This window comes from Thunnus thynnus, chromosome 8 (assembly GCF_963924715.1).
Source record: "Thunnus thynnus chromosome 8, fThuThy2.1, whole genome shotgun sequence".
Classification (NCBI taxonomy): Eukaryota; Metazoa; Chordata; class Actinopteri; order Scombriformes; family Scombridae; genus Thunnus; species Thunnus thynnus.
Genome location: NC_089524.1, coordinates 33,950,284 through 33,964,655, shown reverse-complemented (window position 1 = coordinate 33,964,655; position 14,372 = coordinate 33,950,284). Strand labels below are relative to the sequence as shown.

Here is a 14,372-nt window from a genome sequence, read left to right as displayed (position 1 = left end):
AGCAAAAATGATACAGCTGCAGGATTTCGACCAGATGTGAAAATTCCAGGCTGGCTGGGCTGTGAGGGGTTTACAGATGAAGGTCAGAGACTGTGTTGTACGGGCAATTTATGCATGTTATAGTGCTTGAGTTACAATATCAAATTCACAAAGCAGGGCATTAAAATGAAGATGTGGTACAAACTACTCTCAAATATGGCCCTCTTCAATATATAATATAATAACAGTTTTAGTTTGTTTACATGGTAAGACTCCTCCACTATGCCTAGTGGCCTTGGACGTTAAAACTTCTATACCCTGACCCCTCTGATTGGCACAACTTCCTGATGGTGATGTCTGAATCTTGCAGCAAACCTGGTGTCTCTGGGTGTAGTCTTTACAATACTTTTAAAAAATACTATTTTTTTAATTTTTGCTACACTTTTGCTTGGTAATTGCATGAGTTACTGAACAGGTGCAGTATTCTTGTCCTGTCTGCTATGAACAAATAAAGCACCAGCACTGCTTTCCAGCTAATATTCTTACATGAGGCTCTTTATTTTTTGGAGGTATTAGGGAAACTTATATTTTTATGTTCACTAGCATTGATTTAAACTTTGGTTTTAGTGTGAACCTCAAATATGTCTGTCACTGAATTTTGGTTGTCTACCTCAGTTTTAATCAGTACAGCTCAAAAATCATTATTGATTAGATGAAATGTGATTACATTAGATGTTTAAAATCTTCTACAGTTGTCTAGTATCAGGACATACTAGTACTGATTTATTGTAATGGAATGAGTGAAACTTTCCAAAAGTCACTATATGAGACTCAACACAATTCTTACTGGAGTTATTATAAGTCTACACCAAAGAGTAAACACACTGGGTGGCTGGAATTGCCTGTACTCTACGGTCAGGTGTCCATATGAGCAGTGAAAGAGGTTTTCCTCGCTGTAATCAAAAGATCCCCTTCAAATGTGCTTTCAATGTAAGTGATGGAGCCAAAATCCACAGTGTGTCCACACAGTCATTTTGTGCAAAAATGCATTTAAAAGTTGATGTGAAGCTTATATGAGGCTTCATCAGTCTGAGTTAGTCATATCAAGTGGATATCTGACACATTTACAGCCATTTTAGCATCAAATTCCCTCTTTGTGTTTCCTCAGACAGTGTTTCCCTGTTGAGCAGCATAGGAAGTATAGTAACAAAAAGAGAAACTTTGGCACTAAAAAGACTGTAACGTTGAAAGATATCTACTTGATTTGACTCATTTGGACACTGAAGCTTCAGAAGGAGGACTGTGAATTTTGTCCTCCATCACTTGGTAAGTGCATTATGAAGGTTTTATTTGATTTTATTTGACTATTTCATTTCAAAAACACCAGCTCTGCCAGGGTATTGAGTGCTTACATAAGAGAAAAAGTCAGGATAACACAATAAAGCCCTAAAGCTTATTTCCGCTGTGGTCCCTTTGTGGATGGGGTTGTGTAGGGGAGGTGTCAAGAGCTGCTGAGCCAGCTCTACACAGCAATCATCAATCACTGTCTGGTTTGGATCAGCCACCAAACAGGACAAGAACAGACTTCACTTGACAGTCAGGACTGCAGAGAAGATCATTGGTGACCTGCCCACCATCCAGGACTTGTACACTTCCAGAATCACAAGATAGGGAGAGAAAATCACTGCACACCCCTGACACCCTGGAGATAAACTGTTTTAACTGCTGCGCTCTGGTAGGCACTACAGAACTCTGTACGCCAAAAAAACAGTATAAGAATAGTTTCTTTCCCCATGCCATCACTCTCATCAACAGTTAAGTGTGGATGCAAACTCATGTGAAATAGCAACAATACTAAACGACTTTTCTACACAAACATACAGATGAGTGACAAATTAAAGGAAAAACCAACATAAAGTGTCTTGGTAAGGTGTTGGGCCACCACTTGCCACTAGAACAGCTTCACTGCTCCTGGGCATTGATTCTACAAGTCTCTGTAACTGTTCTGGAGGGATCAACACCATTCTTCAAAAAGATATTCCCTCATTTGGTGTTTTGATGATGGTGGTGGAGAGCGCTGTCTAACACATCAGTCCAAAATCTCCCGTAGGTGTTCAGTTGGGTTGAGATCTGGTGACTGTGAAGGTCATAACATATGATTCACATCATTTTAATACTCATCAAACCATTCAGTGACCCCTCATGTCCTGTGAATTGGGGCTTTGTCATCCTGGAAGAGACTACTCCCATCAGGATAGAAATGTTTCATCATAGGATAAAGGTGATGACTCAGAACAACTTTGTATTGATTTGCAGTGATTCTTCCCTCTAAGGGGACAAGTGGACCCAAGCCAAGCCAGCAAAATGCCCCCCGAAGCACAAGAGCCACTAGATCCCCTCACTGTAGGGGTCAAGCATTCAAACCTGTACTGGTTTTTCCTTTAATTTGTCACCCGTCTGTATATATATATTTCAATGTAATAGAAACATTTTGTAATAACATGTACATAACCTTTTGGCTTATATACTGTATGTACTCTCATGTAATGGACATCAACCACCTCTGTAAATAGAGTCACTTATTATCTGTTCAGTATTTATTCCAGCATTCATTGCTCTGCCATGCACTCTTGCACTATGGTTACCATGACCTTGTACATACAGTACATAGTAACGATCTGACCTGTATACACAGATAGTTTACCCTTGCCTTTACTGTACATCATATGTTTAAGTTTTGTTCTTATAAGTTCAGCCTGATATCTTTATTTACCTGTATGTCTGTATCTGTGCTGCATTGTAAATGTGTTTTCTGTACTGTGGTTAAGTAAACTGAAAGCTCCTGAGGACTGAACTCACATCCCTTGTATGCGTCAACATGCTCGGCTAATAAAGCTGATTCTGATTCAGTGCACATATATAGAGTACAACAGAGAGATCATTTGGACTGCAGTAAGGGTCTTCTTGCAGGCGTGTGCGTGTGTGTTTCAGTAATGAATAAATATGAGTGTATAGGTTCTAGCACAGTTGTGTGTGTGATTGCTTGTGTGTGTCCATGCCTTGTGTCTGATAGTTGAGTCTCCTCATCTCCACAGGGTCTGAAGAGTGGGCCAGCAGAGAGTCCTTCACCCCTGCCATGTGCTCATCCTTGGCTGAGGGAGATGTTCGTTTCCTGGGGAAAGAAGAAGCAGCGGGAGAAAAGTAACCATGGAAAAATTCACAGAGTTAAAAATAATATAAAATATTGTTGTGTTTTATGAGTCTAGATTGGGACTGACAGTTTTTTGTGAGAATCTACAACAAGGGCTGCCAGAGTGATAAAATTCATAATCTTCACATGATGAATTTTATGAGCCATTCAGTGACTGAGATGTTTGAGTTCCAGGAATTAGCATTCCAGGACTGCAGTACATAATATGATAGAAATATGTCATAGTCCGAAAGAATGAGAAAAGCTGTTTAACAAAATGAAAACCCATCTCTTTATAATATTTCTGTTGTTATAATGGAGTTATAGTTTTTTATTACTTAGATGCCTTCTTGTGGCTTTTTTTTTTGCACAAGTATAAACTAACTATTAAAGAATTTGATTTCTAAATCAGTGTGGAAAAAAGTGTTGAAAAAAAGCAATTTTCTGTAGGTCAGAAATAAAAGGGTTGAAAAATGCATCCCAGTGGCACAACACAAATAATAACCATATCATGTCCTTCCCTTTATATTATTAAATTGCTTTCCTTTAGTAATACAATTAGACAGTCATTTTTTAAAAACTTATTTATTCTTGTAGTTTTATCCTCTTCTTATCTAGCACCTCTCAGGAAGTTGCACCTTCAATCTCATTGTACTGCCATACAATGACAATAAAGGCATTCTATTCTATTTGTAAGTCAGTCCATGATGCGATAGTTAATAATAATAAGCAAAATATTGTAATCAAAAGTTCTGAAAGAATTTGATAAACCCAAAAATATACCCAAAGCATGTTCATTATTGTTCCTTATTATTAGTAATTTTGGAAAGCATGGAGGGATGGAGATAATTAATTTGTGATAATTATGAGACAATCTCTGTCTGATCCTCAGATAAGGAGAGGGACTGCTTTTGTAATTTTAGATCAGTGGGAACAATTTCAGTTTATATTTTTCACATTCTTGTCATTGAACAATACGTTGCAATGAAATCAGCTGTGTCATCTCTTCTCACATGTGACATTCACATGTAATTCTACATATAATATTGTATAATGTCATGTGGCTGCTATACACTGCAGTAGATAATGGTTATAAATCAGATATATTTGAAATAGGGCAGACCAGGGCACTCATGCTGAAATTCTGTTGTTGAAGTTCATGGAAAAAGAAAGGCTCTCAGCCCCCTGTTGAGCAGCCTGCTATATGAGTTAAATCAGTATAAGTCATGGAAGGCAGTGAATTTCACAGTATGTTGGAGCAGACTGCCACTCCTGTTTAATGTCTAGTGCCCACTTGAGTGTTTCCACAGCTGGATTTAAAGTGGGGGGTTCAGATTTGGGCATTGCTTATGAAAATCCCTAATTTCCCCCACATGACTGTGTGAAAACAAACAGGTTGAGCAATTAGTGAAGCAGCCTGGCGTTGACTGGAGTAGGCTAATGGCAGTGAGCAGAGCTGAGGGCATGTGGGGCTGCATGCAGACATACAACACTCTGTTACAAACATGCAAGCTGCTTGTTTAATATTACTTGTGCCTCGCAACATGTTGTTACTTGGGCTAATTGCTGATTTGACTTTGACTGTGTTCACAGTTAGTTAAAAGCTTTATTACATCTTTATAACATCCAAATCAAAGTGATGGGGCTGTGAAGTGGATGGAAATGGAAGAGACCACATCATCTGGGTCAGCCAAGCTTTCAAGCCAAGCCACGTACTTCATTTCTGATACAGCCTGGCACCTTGAATTGTGTTCAGGGTGCCAACTCTTTTATTGTTGGTGTTTCCAACCAAAAAGTGCTTGTGTCAATCTTTTAATTACATTTTTTAGTTCAATTTGGGTGGCAGGTGAAAAAGCATGAGAAAAAAACAGAAAGACATGGAAATAAGGAGTGATGTTGCAGTCTTAAAATCTGTTAATGGGGTTTGGAGATTTGCTTTAGGTAAAAACGTCAGATGCTATTCTGTGAATGATCCCACTGTATACATTTTGACCTTTTGTGCACTGGTGAGTTGTTCCAGCTCTGAGCCCATGTCTTATTAGTGCATCGTGTCAGATAGCTGCAGGTATCTGATTGATTATGATTAGCTCAACTGAACCTGGGTCAGACGCCAGTCACCTTCTTGAACTAAGGAAACAATTTAACATTTTGGGGAAATATGCTTTTTCACTTTCTTTGTGAGAGTGAGATGTTCAGATGGATATCAATCTCATGTCTGTGCGTTATGTACAAAGCTGGAGTCTGAACATGGTTAGCCTAGCTTAGCATAAAGACTGGTAGCAGGGGGAAACAGCTAGCCTGGCTCTGTCCAGTTCAACACCTACCAACACCTCAGAAGCTCACTAATTAACATGTTGTATCTTGTTTTTTAAATCTTCAAACAATAGTTTGTGGTTTTTGGGGGAGTTATGTGATGGAACTACTTTTTTTAAACAACAGTGGGGTGCAGTGCCTGTGTGGAGATTCCTGAAATCTTGTCATCACAGTGAGGTTGTAAGATTTGGTACCATCGTGTCTGTAAGGAGACCAAAACCAAAACCAAAATCTGCTCACTTACAGTATCTGGCAACCTGCACTACAGCCCGAGACATTGGACAGACATGCTGGACGGATAGATACACTGTTGTTTGTCAAGAAATAATTTCAGCATGTACAGTAACTTCTAACACTACAAACTGTTATTTTTATATTTCTCTTTGAGTACAAATTAAACGTTAAAGAAATGTTGGGTTAATTAGGTGTTGGTAGGCATATTTTTGAACTTTGCCCAGAACCAGGCTAGATGTTTTCCTCTGCTTACACACTTTATGCTAAGCTTTATGCCCCCAACTCATGACTCATGTCTGTATACTTAATACATAGGCATCAGAATCAGAATCATCTTTGTTGGCCAAGTATGTTTACACATATAAGGACTTTGACTGTGGTGTAGTGGCTCTAAATGTACGCACACAGAATAACAACACAACAATCTTCAGGAATATACACAAGGAATGACTATAGACAGGTGAAACCATTTCTGTGAACTGTAAACAGGACACAAATAGTGCAAAGAAGTAAAGAGCGCAGATGAGATATGAGAGAGTGATGAGATAAATATTAAATGGTAAAAAAAGATGTTACTTTATATACACTGTATTGTAGGTGGTTATGTACAGTATATACAGCCTGTTCATATATACAATAGTGAGTGAGATGTTTTGCACATTTTGTATTTTAGACTAAAATAAATATATATAATTTAGGTACAGTGGGTATTATAATGTTCCAGGGTTATTGCACAGTGGCTAAATTTATTGTTCATAAGTGTGATGGCGAGGGGGAAGAAACTGCTCCTGTGTCTGGTGGTTTTGGTGTACAGTGCTCTGTAGCACCTACCCAAGGGGAGAAGTTGGAACAGATTATGTCCAGGGTGTGAGGGGTCTGCAGTGATTTTCCCTGCCTGACTGTTTCCTGACTCTGGAGGTGTACAGATCCTGGATGGTGGGCAGGTCGACACCAATGATCTTTTCTGCAGACCTGACTGTCTCTTGTAGTCTGTTCCTGTCCTGTTTGGTGGTTGATCCAAATCAGACAGTGTTGGATGTGCAGAGAACACACTTGATGACTGCAGTGTAGAAATGGATCAGCAGCAGGCCTTTTTGATGACTGTTGACTTGATTGTTCACTGCAGGTCCTCGGAGATCATAGAACCCTGAATTCTGAAGGATTCCACAGCTGATACAGTGCTGTTGAGTATGGTGATGTGCAGTGATGGGGGGGGGGGGGCTCCTCCTGAAGTCCACTATCATCTTCACAGTTTTTTAGCTCTAGGTTGTTGTGACCACACAACAGGGTCAGCTGTTCAACCTCTCGACTTTGGTCCATCTCCTCGAAATTTTAACAACAGGCTTTGCAGATTTTAGTTTCTGCTTGTAGGTTGGGAGAAGATGAACCAAGCAATGATCAAAGCTGCACAGGGAACTGAGCGATATCCATCCTTTAATATTGTGTAGCAGTGGTCCAGTGTGTTTTTATCCCTGGTGGGACACTTAATATGCTGTCTGTATTTTGGCTGTTTGTGGCTGAGGTTTGCTCTGTTAAAGTCCCCAAGGATAATGAGAAGGGAGTCTGGATGTTTTCGCTCCGTGCTGGTTATCTGGTCAGCCAGGTGTTGTACGACCTCACTAACACTGGCCTGAGGTGGGATGTAGACACCAACCAGAATAAAGAAAACTTCCACAGTGAATAAAACAGTTTGCAGTTGATGAAAATAGTTTCTAGGTGAGGAGTGCATATTTTCCATGACACAGATTTCGCCCCCCCGCGTTTTCCTCTATGTCTGTTACGTGGTCCACTCGGTGGAGTTGAAAGCCCAGAAGATGTAGAATACTGTCATGGATGGACTCACCAAGCCAGGTTTCGGTGAAACACAGGCCAGAAGATCCTGAAAAATCCCTGTTCGTTCTGTTTATAAGCAGCAGTTCATTCATCTTGCTGGACAGAGAGAGGACATTCAGCAGGGGTCCGTTTCACAAAGCAGGTTTAGTGAAAACTCAGGGTCTGTTAACCCTGAAATTAGGGAAACTCTGAGTTTTCCGTTTCCAAAAGGGAGGTAACTCAAACCAGAGAAAGAGGGATAACTCTAGCCTGTTGCAGAGAGAGGGGTAACTTAAGCTCTCGGTCAGTTACCGTAGTAACAGACTCTATGAACCTAACCTGGTCGGGACCAGGTTTTTCTCAATGAACCTCGAGTTTCTCTCAGTCTCCGCCCTCTTTCAGAGCCACACACTCCATTTGATTTCCTCATTCATTCAGTCAGCAGGCGAGTTTTGGCGTAGCCTAGTTCTGCCGTCTGTCATTTAAAAAAATCATTAAAAAGAAAAAAAAAATCAGAGTCAGTATATTAGAAGTCCATTAGGCACAGTAACAGGCACAGTAACATTTTTCACTAACATGGCATGTCCTTTTGATAACGATCCCGTGGATGAAGGTGCAGAATTACTGCACAGAGAATTAAATATTCGTCGAGAGATGGTTATCAGACCGCGCATAGATGTTCTAGCATTTCCAGACAATTATCTTTTTGAGCGGTAACGTTTCACGTCACAGTCCATCATCTACATACACAACCTAATCCGTCCTTACATTTGCAACATTACCAATCGTAGTCATGCTCTCACATCCCAGCAGATATTGTGTGTTGCGCTGCGTTTCTTTGCAAACGGAAGTTTTTTGTACAATGTCGGAGCCAGCCACTGGCCTTCCTATAGTCTGGCTTATGGCCAGCTCCTCTGCCTCCGTTAGAGGTGGCGGTGCTGGGCCACCACCCGTTTTACGGGCATCTGCCTTCTTTCTGTTGGCTGAGTAGAAGTCTGTGTTAGTTTAAATAGGCTTAATTATTTAAAAGAACATGATGTAGATGAGAAGACATTTATGTGTGTGAAACCAGCATTATGTTGGGGATAAAACAGCTGCTCAGTCAAACAGCCACTTAATATTTACTTTACAATGTAAAACATGATCAAAATGCTGCCAAGTGCGCTTCTCCCTCGCGGGATTGGACCTAAATGAAATAAATTAATAGGCGACCAATCAAGCAGTTTTCCTCTGTAATATTATTGTGATTGCAAAGGACTACATTTAAACTTACGCATTGACCCGAGCAGCGATGTTCTCCCACGCCGTCTCCCTCTCTTTTGCAGCTGCAGCGGTGTTGCACTTCTTTTTGAAAACATGTTCAAACTCGTCGTATTATCGCATTAAGATTTCTAGTTCTAGTGGGGTGAAAAACGCCGCCCTCCTCTTCCCCGTTGCCATGGTGACTCGTTGAATCGGGGCTCCATTGATGCTGGCTTTTTATAGTTGTGGTGCACGCGCTTAACTCCAGGTGAAACTACTCCGAGTTGAATAAACTGACTCAAATCAGCTGTTCTGGAACCGGAAACTCAGAGTTTCCTATCTCAGAGTAAATCAACTCAGAGTTCAGAATTAGACTCGGAGTTTGTTGAACCTGCTTTGTGAAACGGACCCCAGATGTAATGATGAGATTGGTGTTTGGAATCCCTGCTGTTGCAACTTAACCACGCGCTTCCGTGGCCTGCATCTCCTCCAAGCTCCATAGAGAGCTGCTGCTCCTCCAACCAAACTCTCAGAAAAAGAGTCTGGGTGTGTGAAGACCGGTGAAAAGGTTTGTGGAGTGAACTGTCAAGTATTCAAAAGTTCTTTACCGAAGACCACACAAATAAACAAAAACAGAAAAAATAATAGAGAGCACAATAGGCCGCCATCCACGGCGCCATCTTTAATGCTACTCCACAGACATGAGACTGGTATTGATCCTCTCATCTCACTTCCAGAAAGAAAACTAATAAGTATATTTCCTAAAATGTTACACTATTCCTCTGAATTAATAATTTGTGAAATCAAATGATGTCCTTCAAGTTACCAGCAATAAGTTAACACCTGTGATAGCCTTGTCCACTGGACATTCACTATGGATTTAGTAGTCTGGTTTTGAGGTTGGATGTGGATATTTGCAGATTTTGGCTGTAAAACACGATGTTCAAGGGCATATTGGTTGAAAGTGAAGGTGCAAATTAGATAAACTTAGAGCATGATTTGGTATTTTGAGGGCAGAAATTATTAATTGGAGGGAACAAATTATGTAATCCAGTTGTTCTAGATGATATGGCAGTGACTGCAGCAGGTCGTTATGGCAACAAAAGCATCAGTACATAATGTATTTCAGGCGTCAACTTTTCTAAAAATCAACAAAAAATACAACTGACTGATTCTGTATGTATCAGTGATGAGGACAGTCAATATGTATCATGCAGGTCAGGCAGGTAACACAAACAGAGGAATGAAAAGGTCATTGTGATGTCAGTTGTTGTCTCAAGGTAATATTAGGATTGGATTTGTCAGGTCTGGCATTTGTATTGCAGGCGAAGCTGCAGGTGTGTGAGGGGTTGAGAGGTGAAGCACTGAGGGAGGATTATGCTGAGGGGAAGATCAGTGGGATTTGCAGAAAACACACAAAAACAAACAGACATGCTAAAATGTACTCACACGCTATGATAAACAAGACACACATGCTTGCAAGTGCTATCAATTGAAGCTGATACGTCTGAGAAAAAAATGCTTGAAGATATCTAAGAGAAGCTGGCATGGCGGTGTGATCCTGACAGTGAAACCGAAACAACTAGCATCTGTCACTTCACATCATCGCTGTCAGAAAACACAGACATGTCTGAGGCAAAAGCATGTTTTACACAGCAGGAGGGATGTACAGAGGCAGGTCAACAGCTTGGGAAGAACAATGGGGGTGAAGTGGTGTAAGAGCAGACAGAGACACTAACCTTTCTTGTTTGCTGCGTCCACAGAAAGCAGGAAACAGTGAACATGGGAGCGAGAGAGAAAGGATTAATTTACATTGTCAGCAGCAGGAATGCCACCCAGTGTCGCAGTGAACAGGAAATACACCTGACAGAGAAAATTAGACCACCTTACTACTATCACCCCGCCGTGTGCTCTTTATCTGATCCACAGCCAGCTGAGCAGCTTTTTCCCTCCAGCTCCTCACAAATTCAGCTTACACGTCTTCTTTCATTACTGTTTAAAGTGCCATGTCTATCAGTTTGACACTTCAATATGTCAGCACCAAATGAACTCTGATACTGTACTGCAATTACCATGAACAAATAAGAGCATAGAGGAGACGACAGGCAGTGTTATTAATCTTTTTATACTAATTTACGTCTTTTTTAGACAAATACAGTGACCGGGAGTAAACCTGGCTTCATGACTCTGCTCCGGTTCCAGCTTTCATACTTCTGATATGTGACATGGAAGCATGAATAAAGCTTTCTCCCTTTATAACTATAGACCCGAAACTCTCTTCTCTCTCTCTCTCATTAAAGTCAAATATCCAGCCATCCATTAGCTCTACCACTTGTTCTTTAGAGGGTTGTGGGTGGATGGAGCTGATCCCAGCAGACATAGGCAGGGTGAGAGGGTAAGAGGCAGAGTACACCCTGGACTGAAGGTTTAATCAACTTGTCCTGACTTAACCTTAACCTGCATGTTCTTGGTGTGTGGGAGGAGAGAAGGACATGGAGGAGACCCACATAGGCACTGTGAGAACAGGCAAACTCCACACAGAAAGACGTGGCAAGAGACAACTACCACAGCTTGAGGCTGAAGCCAATGTGGAAGTACTCAGCTCAGGGACTCACACTGAGTCGGACTGTTGTCACAATATTTCAGTAAGTGTAATGTTACTTGATTATGATGTTAGCCCTGGCACAATTTAGCTAAAGTAGCCCTTTCGTTAGCTTGGGTCCGAGATAGTGGGTCGTGTTTCCAGAGTGTGAAAGGTGACACCCTACACTCCTTATTTGAAAGGTGAAAAGATGTTGCTGAATATAAGCAGCAACTCTGGGCTTCAAACCTCCGTTGCAAACAAAAAGGTGATGTCACATCTTGCTACGTCCATCTTTATATGCAGTCTATGGTTCCAACCCAGAACCTTCTTGCTGTTAGGCGACAGACACTGCACCACCGTCACACCCAAAGTCAAACATACTGTTCAAAAATAAGAATAAAAAAGCAGCAGTCTCTAATGTGTTTTTTTATGTTTATCATAGTAAACATCTAACAGTGTTATGTTAAAACAAAATAACATTTTACATTTTTGCTAACCTATACTAAAATGACAGCAGATGCTGACTTTTTTTACCCGGGACCTGTGCTATGATATCATGTATGTAGCCATCAAGTGCATATATGAATACTCTCCAGTGTCAGTGTGGGGTGCAGCTATGTTGCAGTTCATGGACTGGAAAATGTGTTGCCAGCCTACATAATGTGCATGCAACAACTATATTTCCTCCAAATTGTATTTGACAAAACCATTTAGTATAATATTTCAGTATTATAGATATTTAGTATTATATATAGTATTTTTTAAGAGACAAGGTTGTAACTGCATAGGTTTTGTCAACAATGAGCTGTGAGGAGCTTTTGTGATTTCTGGGCTGTATTTGGTGCTATACCAAAATCAGGGGAGAACTGTTCAATATTTTGTGCTGCCAGTGAATAAACAGGTTGACTTATTCAGCTGTTGGCCTTTCACTTGTTCCAGTAACTGCCAGCAACTGAAAATGTATGCTGTGTTTGAGTAGAAGGAACAGTACCCTCCTCCCCCTGTATTGCACCTTATCACAGATTGTCTCATCCACTGTAACCATTATTAGTGTTAACTTGATTATGTGTAATGTGTACAGAAATGTTAAGCATTCAGAAATAAGCTCTGCACTCATTGATATAAGTAAGTATGTGAAATTGCATCACTTTATTGATTTCTGTGTCTCTGCCTCTCCTCATGCCAACAAATTGGCAACTTTATCCAAAGAGCAGAGCAGCTCTGAATGCTCCCCAAAATCCAAAAGAGTCTAAACCTGAATTGAAAAAAGTTCACCTGCCTTCAAATGTGTTTATAGAAGCAGAGTGAGCTCAGGACGCCTTGCTAACTTCTTTTCCACCAAATATTGAAGAGATCTAACACAATATAAATGGAAACACAGGGAAAAATTGACAGCCAGTATTATTCCTGTCCTATATTTTATTTTGTATGTTAATATAATTTTAACTACAATCTGAGTTAATGCCAGGTTGGTGAGCACATTTTTATTTTGCTGCGACACTACAGGAAATATGTCTTTTATCTCCTGCACTGCACTTTACACACTATTTTAATGCAACCAGGTCATATTTGGTGGGAAAGCCATTTGATTGCTGCTTCTCTAGCTATGATAAATGGTGTTTATACTCTTCATAATGTCCAATTTGCCAGGGTAGAGGAGGAGAAAGAAGCAAATGTGGTCTTAGAGGACAGGTTTGTATTTTTCAAGTCTATCTTAATACAATACTCACTTCTACACATGTACAGTATGTTGAGTTATTGGTCAATGCAATCATTCCTTCTATCCATATTGGCCATAAAGAGATCCTTCCAAGACTCAACTCTAATTGATGGGGGACAAAATCCACAGTCCTAGTTTGGTGAAAAACTAGATTCTAAAGTTCATCTGAAGCTAATATGAGGAGCTTCAGATGCATAGATAAGAGGATATCTTCCAATGTTTGCTGTCTTTTTTGTTCTGTTTTCTTTATTATTCAGTCTTTGTGTTTTATCAGACTGTGTTTCCTCACTGAGCCACAAGAGCTACAAATAGAACTCCACACATGTAACCTTGAACACTTCTCTACTGGGGTATATCTGTCTGTGTATCTTTTTGTGAACTTCTCCGAAAAACAGAAATGGAGTGTGTTGTGTACTAGCTAGAGCTAATCTGTTAGCTGTGTTGGCCATTTGTGTCAATTAAACATGGACTGTAGTACCTTGTGTAATCCAGTTGCAACAACAAATCTATATGAGACTACCAGGAAGTATAGCTTACCTCCACCACAAAAAGGACAATAAATGTAAAAGATCCCCAACTGAATAGAACGAGGATTGTAGATTTCGTCCCCCATCTCTGACAGTAAAGTCATGTTAGGAAGGATGACTTTATAGCCAGTATGGGGAGGAGATCACAGAGACCAATAACCCAACATACTGTCCTTTAAGATTCCACATTTTTCACAAACCCTATTGCTGCTTCTTCTCCTTGGAAAATTGGAATGTATGAATTTGAATATATGAAAATGATAAACACCATTTATCATAGCTAGAGAGGGAGTAATCCAATGGGTTTCCCACCAAACATGACCTGATTCCTTTAAAATTGTGTGTAATAGACACTATATATATATATATATATATATATATATATATATATATATATATATATATATATATATATATATATATATATATATATATATATATTCTAAAAAAAAATGTTCACCAACCTGGCATTAAAAATAATATATGAGAAAGAATGAATAATGGCTCTCAATGTCCTTCTGTGTTTCCATTTCCAAAATATTTTCTGTATTTGTTGGAAAATAAGTTAGCGGTCCCAAACTCATGCTGCTCCCATAAACCCATATGAAGGGTTGAAGTCAGGTGAACTTTTTAAAATTCAGGTTTAGACCTATAACTCTTTCAAAATACACATATAACTATAGATTTGAAAAAATCCAGACCATCCTCTAAGGGTTAACAATGCCAATTGATGATTGATTATGATTATCTTGAAATATCAAATACAAATCT

At 39.8% G+C, this 14,372-nt stretch overlaps 1 protein-coding gene across 8 annotated transcripts in view; it reads right to left on the bottom strand.

The window, feature by feature from the left end:
• The window catches only part of ptprfa (protein tyrosine phosphatase receptor type Fa), a 391,566-nt gene that overhangs the window by 42,977 nt on the left and 334,217 nt on the right, over positions 1 to 14,372 (bottom strand). For all 8 annotated transcript variants that reach the window (XM_067598003.1, XM_067598002.1, XM_067598006.1 and 5 more), the window contains one exon: positions 3,039 to 3,151. In XM_067598003.1, the coding sequence (XP_067454104.1) occupies positions 3,039 to 3,151 (113 nt within the window). The remainder of the gene's footprint in view (positions 1 to 3,038; positions 3,152 to 14,372) is intronic.